We start from the raw sequence: 7,441 nt of genomic DNA on the forward strand, positions 1-7,441 counted from the left end.
TAGGCATGCTGCAACTGTGCTGCCACCTGCTGGCCGCTCTCAGTCAAAGCAAGGACGTCTACCAGAGAACACAGCAGGCCCTTTGCCCTACTTCCTTCTCCCTCATATCTCCAAAAGTGGCAGAGGGGTCAAAATGAAAAAGAACATCTTGTGTACTTGACCTCTACCCAAAAACAAGACAGTCCCTAGAGAAAGTTTGACCCAACAGATACTGAGAAATCCTATTTTTCGAAATTGGATGTCAGGAAAGAAAAACAAAAAACACATTGCATCTCACATTTATTTACAAAAAAAAAATATCTTCACATGAAAGGTTGGATAAAAGGACAGATTTTTGGTGGCATCCGAACTTTGAGCCTGGAGCCCTTACGGAGCGTTTAACACAGTGGTATGATGAGCCGTGTGTGCCAAGTCAGTGATGGGTGTTCTCCTAAGAGTAAAGTGCGTAATAAAGAGCGTCTGTGTTTGTTTTTGTTGGGTTAGTCGGAACCTTTGCCCTCCTGTGCGTGGTCTGTGTGAGGGAGCTCCTGTTGCGTAGCTCCATCCTCCTCCTCTGAGCTTTTGGTCTCTGTCCTGGCCAGGATCTCAAACACTGTCTGGTTGAAGTCTGCGGGCTGGTCGGCGAAAACGTAGTGGCCCGCTCCTCTGATCACCTGAAAAAACAAGAAAGACACAGACAAGATAAAGCTGGATGAATTTATCTAATGAGTAGTAGGGCCCTAGAAAGCTATTTTGTAGAGGAGAGTGTATGAGAAATGGTGGGATGGTGGTCGAAATGGGGTCAGGTACATTATCTCACCAGAGACCAGACTTGCTTTAATTACTTTGCTAAATTGCCATTTTAACTGAACTACGTGTCGTGTACTAGATGTTCATGAATAAATGAGTGTGCGACATGTTCTGTTCAGATGTGTATAGTTGATCAAGGTTAAATGAAGGGGAGAACAATAGGTGGAATGAAAGTATCAATATGTACTCATTATGTATTTACATGTGAAGTATTGTATGTACTTCAGCGTCTTTTGAATCCCGTACTATGTATGACCTCCCTGATATAAAAATGATAATAAAAAAAAAATTACGCAAAATGGATTGTATTCTTTCAATGACAAAAGCCACTTCAATTCAAATTTTTGACACATTAAAAAAAAACTCCAGATCATTTTTCTATTGAAACAGAGAAAACTGACATCATATCCTGCCACGGATACTTCTTTAAAAACAACATCTTGACGAGACTTGACGGGAAACTTGCAAAAAAGCAATAAAAAAAAAAAAGACAAAAAAGGAACCTACGGTGATTTCCACATCCTGTCTGGTTTTCTTGATGGCAAAGCCAGAGTCACTGTCGATGCTGGAGCGGGATCCGTAGATGAAGGAGATGGGAATGTCTGCGTGGACCTGGCCCACCCTCTCCACCATAGGCCTCTTGGCCCAGCCGTAGGGGATGGTCATGGTCTTAAAGGCCGTCTCTCCGCTGAAACACAAAGGGAAAGGATGTTGGAGAGGCTGTGACGTGTTGGCAGGGGTGGGGGTGGAGTGTGGGGGGGGGGTGTGGTGTGGTATACGGTCAGTACACATCGGTTTTTAAATAGGTTTCCTGACCTGGGAGTCTGTGCGTTCAGGTGGTAGATGTAGTCAGACACTGTGTTGTCGTCAAACACCGTGGAGTATTTCTGCTTGAAGTCTGACCTGGTTGTCTGGACCAGCATCGGACCTGAGAGAAAGAATTAAGAAAATAAACAAAGGACGTATACAATTTTGGTAGTCTCATCACTCAATCACCGATTACGTCGAGCTTTTGCTTTCAATTATTTATGTGTTGATGTACGCAGTTGATACACAGAATCATCAGAACCTCAGAAATTGTTGACTGAATTTGATTGTGTTAAAAAGGTAGAGTCAGTGATTCTGGAGAACACTTGTTGTCAAAATCAGTGAATACCTCAGATTTCTTTTCAGCGCACACACAGTAGGGACAGGTAGTGGAAACTGAGGAGATATTCACTCACCCATTTTGACCAAGTGATTTTGACAACAAGCCTTCTCCAGAATCGCTAACGCCACCTTTTATGTGCAATGACGTGTGTGTGTGTGTGTGTGTGTGTGTGTGTGTGTGTCTGCGTGCTGACCTAGAGGCCCCGCCAGCCTGAGACCAGCAAGAGGGTTGAAGGGGCTCATAACAGCCCCCATGGCTCTGATCCACATTGGGATGGAGTTCTGGTTGGGGTTTTCTGGACGAGCGGGGAACCCCCACGGCTCCACCATTAGCAGATGTTTTACCCTGTGCACAGACACACACAACAGTTTCACAATTGTCATGAAAGACCCCCACACAGACACACATAGACACACAGACACACAGTACAGCACCTTTGTGGGTACTTGAGTGCGTAGGCAACGGACAGGTATCCTCCGAGGTTGTGTCCCAGGAGCACCATTTCCTCCAGGCCCACCTTCTCCCTCCACTCCTCCAGGGAGGCTACAAACTGCTCCTCCGCCTCCCATGCATCAACACTGAACTGGGGCCGGCTGCTCCTGCCGAAGCCCAGCAGGTCCAGAGCGTAGACCGGTCCCGTGCTGGAGAGAGAGTCCAAGTTTTGGGCCCAGAGAGCAACCCCGCCCCCGAAGCCATGCAGCAGAACCAGAGGAGGCCTGTGCCGGGCAGGGGGCTGGGGGGCAGAGTGTGGCTGTGGCTGAGTGGAAAAAGCTAAGGTCCACAGGTAGTTGTTGTTAGATATCCGGACGTGCTGTCTGGAAAAAGGCCGGTTCACACCTGCAGGAGTAGAGGGGGATAGCGGGAGACGTAGGGGAAATGAAACCAGACTGATTTGTGTTTGTTTAAGGACCTGATCGGATGTGTTTATATAAAAACCCTTTTGTGTAAGAAAACAAAACAAAAAACAAAACATGCAGACAACCAAATCTCCTCAGCACCTAGAGACAATGTCACACCTGACTGAAAGCCTCTCAAGTTTGTTCTTATGAGTGGCTGGGCGTTTCTTTAAGACACTTTCTTTAATACACACTTACACTTCATCATTTTTTCTTCTGCATCTTTCAGCTGAGAGGGAGACGTGGGGCACCAAGAGGGGATCCAACTCAGCATCCAGGAGCTGTGACACAGAGGGCGGCAAACATGCACCAAGGCCAGGCAGACAGAACGTAAAGTACATGCAAAGAAAACAAACAGAGGCCAACTATACAAGTGCACTTTGACCATTTGACATATATGCTATCAGTGCTGCTGGAATGCAATCCATACAGCAGTGTACTTTCCTGAATCCCCCCTGCCCTCTAGAAAACACTCAACAGCATGAAAACAATAGAGTGAAGCCCCAGGTAGATAGTTTGAACTTGTTACAGCCCATTAAGTTGATTGTCATAAACAATGTGTCAACTTCATGTTTACTACTTTTTTCAACGTAAATGTTGTTAGACCAACACAAATTCAGAATGTGGCACACCGCACACGGTTTCTTGAACGAGTTAAATAAAATTAGTTTTTTTCCTAGAAGGATAACGACTGACAGACTGAGAACACTTTGTACCCAGACTTAACCAGAAGCAACTGGTAGACTGGACTGAGTATTCAACGACCTTTGGATAGGCATACTTGACATCAACCAAGTAGGCTATTCACTAAAATAACACAATTTTAACGCAGTTTTGGGATGGTGCTCGGCTTACGTTATGTTTGTAAAGAAATATGCTATAGGCTTCTTCTCCTGAGGGGAGTCAGAATTAGTTCGAGAAAACAATTTAGGCTACTCGGGTAATGTTTGTCATCACAAAACGCGTAGCATTCGTGGGGAAAAACAACAGGCAAGCTTTCTTAACGAGATACTGTAGGAGGAACATTTAAAATAAAAGCGTTTTGTAACGTGGAACACGCACCTTTGCTCCTCGGAAGGTGGTATCTCCTCCGCCATCCTTCGCATGGTGTCTCGAGAGCAAGAGCGAAAGTAGCCTACTCAGAATCTATTATGAGGCGTTCAGGTACATCCCGTAATAACACAATTTAAAAAATATTTTTACAACAAACTCACAACTTGTATCCGAGTAGGCTACCATGTTGCCTTGTGTGCAGCATGTGAACCACTTTGAGGGAAATGTGATTTACAGCCAAAATATGATAATATGAATAATAATATAAATTCTTCGGAATTTGGCACAGAATCTTTTGGCAACTTTTGTAGTTGAAGGACTTTGAGAGGGCTTTAAACGACTCAACGTTTGAATGTCCAATTACACTTGAAGGCGGCGAAGTCCTGCCGAGCTGAAAGGTGTACCCAACACAGGTGGACCCCGTTCGTCGTCTTGACTCTTTATTCAACAGGTAGGCCTAACAAACGATTAGGCTAAAAAACAAACATATTTTGACCCCCATATATCTAAAAATTAAGAATTTTACGATTCAACATTTAAAGAAAAGCTGTAAAATGCAAGAACAAGAGGGTCTGTGTCGTGCATTAGCTTGCTAATTAGCATACCCCGTTGTTTCAACTTTCAATTAGGTAAATTAGGGCTACAACGTCACTCAGCTAATCAGAGGCTGCGTCACAAATGAAACTAAAAAAAAAAAAAAAAACTCTTTAGCCTACTACACTTAACCAAGGTAACCTAATTAATATGAGCTTTGTATTCGGCATATGAGGGTCAACTAATTCCAAAATATATTTGGTAAACTGCCTGCTTAATTCTATCTGGTAATATAGGTCTAACATGTCAGCTAGTTTTTGTGTATGTATTGTCTATATAGCATAGGCCTACAGTGTTTCCCCTACCATTACACAGGCCGCTGGGCCGCCAGGCCAACGGGACCCCCGCCAGGCCAACAGCAGCCTGACTTAAACCTGCAGTGTGTAGAATTTAGGTTTTTATTTCCTAGCAGATTTTGTAGAAAGTAATTATAATATCCATAAGTACATTTAATTCAGTGCATAATAGCTGAAAAAAAAATTGTAATTATTTTTTTTCCTTAGAAAGTGTCTCATACATGTCCATATTTCTGCATATTTTGGACCAAGGCCTAGTGCCGCCATCTTGAAAGTGTCATAGTTGGAATGTCAACAGGTGAATTGTTTAAAATATAGAATTGTTCTTGTCCTTGAAGGCCACTGTAGCTTCTGTTATTATTCGAAAGGGTTGGGGTTACCCAGGGAGTGTTGCATTCTAGAACTTTGTAGAACTTTTTTGATGATGTCATATTACACACTGCACCTTTAATACATTTATTTTTTAAATTAAATACATTTTTCATTGATTCAGTAATAATCATTTGTGAGCGTCTGCGCGGCACTGTCGGTCTGGTCTACCCCTTGTGTGCGCCTGTCTTTACAACCCCATCAGCTGATCTGTGTGTCTGCTTGTGTGTAGGCTATGTGTGTCTGTGCGCGGCGCGATGCGCGTGTGCATTCGGTGCGCACTTGTTAAAGGCCTACTTCACCGGTTTGAATATGAAGGTGTATTGAATTCTGAGATCCTATGTAGTATAAATGTGCGAAAAAAATTGAAATCGGTTCATCCTAGCCTGAGAAAAGGCAGAAAGAGTGTTTTTTTTAACCCTATATTTCTCTTTCTCGTGACATCACAGAAAGAGAAATATAGGGTTAAAAAAAACGTACTTTGTAAATATTACTGTGATGTCTTTTACTGTGACATCAGAGTAATATTTACAAAGTACGTTTTTTTTAACCCTATACTTCTCTTTCTGTGATGTCACGAGAAAGAGAAATATAGGGTTAAAAAAAACACTCTTTCTGCCTTTTCTCAGGCTAGGATGAACCGATTTTAATTTTTTTTGCACATTTATACTACATAGGATCTCAGAATTCAATACACCTTCATATTCAAACCGGTGAAGTAGGCCTTTAAACACGGAAGCCAATGAGCAGAAGCATGTCTAGCAAGCAAACGTTGAACTAGTGGCGAAAATAAAACCAGCGCCTGATCTATGGATAAATTAAGGACTCGGTAACAGGGACGTTGGACAGGAAAAATTGCTGAGCAAAACTTAGAAAGTTAAAATCGCTACGTCGCCGTGGCAACACAACCAATCTGTATCAACAGCAGAGACAGCGCAGAAAAAAACGGCATGCACACGTTTCAGTAAGTTTACAGAAGTGCCACACTGCTACTGCCTTTGACATAGTCAGAAAAGCATTAATTTATTTTCAAGGGACATATTAATGTATTTAACTATTTATTGTTTTAACTGTTAAGTTATCTTGAAAACAGCAGGCTATTGTAGGCCTGCTTTATTTTTTGGTATTTTCAATGCTATTTATTTTTATGTTTTAAATTGAGAAATAGGCTAGATGATATATAATGGTCGGAATAGGGAATTTGCCTTATGTAGCACACATGTTGATAGGCTAATCATGATTTGTAGCATGTTAATTTATTTATTTTCAACAAGGCTATTTGCATTAAAAAAAAGAAAAATGTTTCAATAGGCTATAGCTTCAAGGTGAGGTGATTCAGATTATTCCAGAAATGAGTACTAGACAGGACCTGTGACCTATATTAGATCTTAGTGTTTATTGTTTTTTATTTTTCTTCAATAGTTGACATGGCTTGTGTCTCCAAATTATTACAAGAAATAGTTATAGGCAGGACATATGACAGTTGTTTACAGAACACAGAATTAATCAGATTTCGCCTCTCAAAGTGCACCATTGATAGCCTGGCATTCCCAGACCTGCCACTAGGCGCTGGCAAATTAAATCAGGGTCTGGATTTCCATGCTACACCATTGATGCATATACTTTAAAAGGATAAGGTTTCTTCTGCAGGGCATGCCCCCAGACCCCCATAGAAGGTCCATTCACACCCAGCAGGATCTAAAAATCCTGTGAGAAACACCACATGTACAAACGTACTGAATGTGAAAGCATAATCCTATGCCCTCATTCTTAACTGGCTGTCAAAAGAGGCTCATCCCAAATGGGGTTTGTTTAGGTCAATTTCTTCTAGAAATTTGGTACGCACGCGGCGCGCATACTCTTTATCAGCTCTTACCACCGGGCCTAAAAAAAATTCTAGGGGAAACACTGCTATAGCCTATCTTATAGCCTATATCTCATATTTATAGCATATAGGCTATGCTGTGATGTTGAATAATAGGCGTAGGCTACTCTACATTAGCTGTTCCATTACAATTTTTTACTGAACAACTGGTAAAAGCTATTTCTTAAGCTGCTATTAAAAATAAATATATAAAATTAGCCTCAAATTAAATATGCAGACAGAAATGTTTCCATCACTGCCTGGAAGGGCTTGTTTTGTGCTTGTTTGGGTCTATATTAGTACAATGGTAAACCAAGAGAGATGACTTTGACTTCCCTTAAACTAATATCGAAACGTAAGGTAGACAGGACAAAAAAAATTCAGTAACTGCTGCAATGGAGATTAGCAGTTGCTTATCTTCATACATTTC

The 7,441-nt window shown here is 41.8% G+C and overlaps 1 protein-coding gene across 1 annotated transcript; it reads right to left on the reverse strand.

Annotated features, from left to right (window-relative positions):
- Positions 1 to 316: 316 nt before the first annotated feature.
- On the reverse strand, positions 317 to 3,960 carry LOC307264300 (1-acylglycerol-3-phosphate O-acyltransferase ABHD5-like). Its single transcript, XM_080045682.1, has 7 exons — positions 3,898 to 3,960; positions 3,034 to 3,116; positions 2,374 to 2,776; positions 2,133 to 2,284; positions 1,606 to 1,717; positions 1,297 to 1,477; positions 317 to 653 (listed from the first exon to the last, which is right to left on the reverse strand). The coding sequence occupies exons 1-7, from the start codon at positions 3,939 to 3,941 to the stop codon at positions 480 to 482; spliced, it is 1,149 nt and encodes a 382-aa protein (XP_079901808.1). The 5' UTR covers positions 3,942 to 3,960; the 3' UTR covers positions 317 to 479.
- Between the last annotated feature and the right edge of the window lie 3,481 nt (positions 3,961 to 7,441).

This window comes from Ammodytes marinus, assembly GCF_949987685.1.
Source record: "Ammodytes marinus genome assembly, chromosome: 17".
NCBI lineage: Eukaryota > Metazoa > Chordata > Actinopteri > Uranoscopiformes > Ammodytidae > Ammodytes > Ammodytes marinus.

Coding starts and splice junctions, on each gene's coding strand:
- LOC307264300 (XM_080045682.1), bottom strand. CDS start 3,941: ATGCGAAGGATGGCGGAGGAGATACCACCTTCCGAGGAGCAAAG. Junction 2,777..3,033: donor AGAAGAAAAAATGATGAAGT/GTAAGTGTGTAT, acceptor CTACTCCTGCAG/GTGTGAACCGGCCTTTTTCC. Junction 2,285..2,373: donor GCACTCAAGTACCCACAAAG/GTGCTGTACTGT, acceptor GTCTGTGCACAG/GGTAAAACATCTGCTAATGG.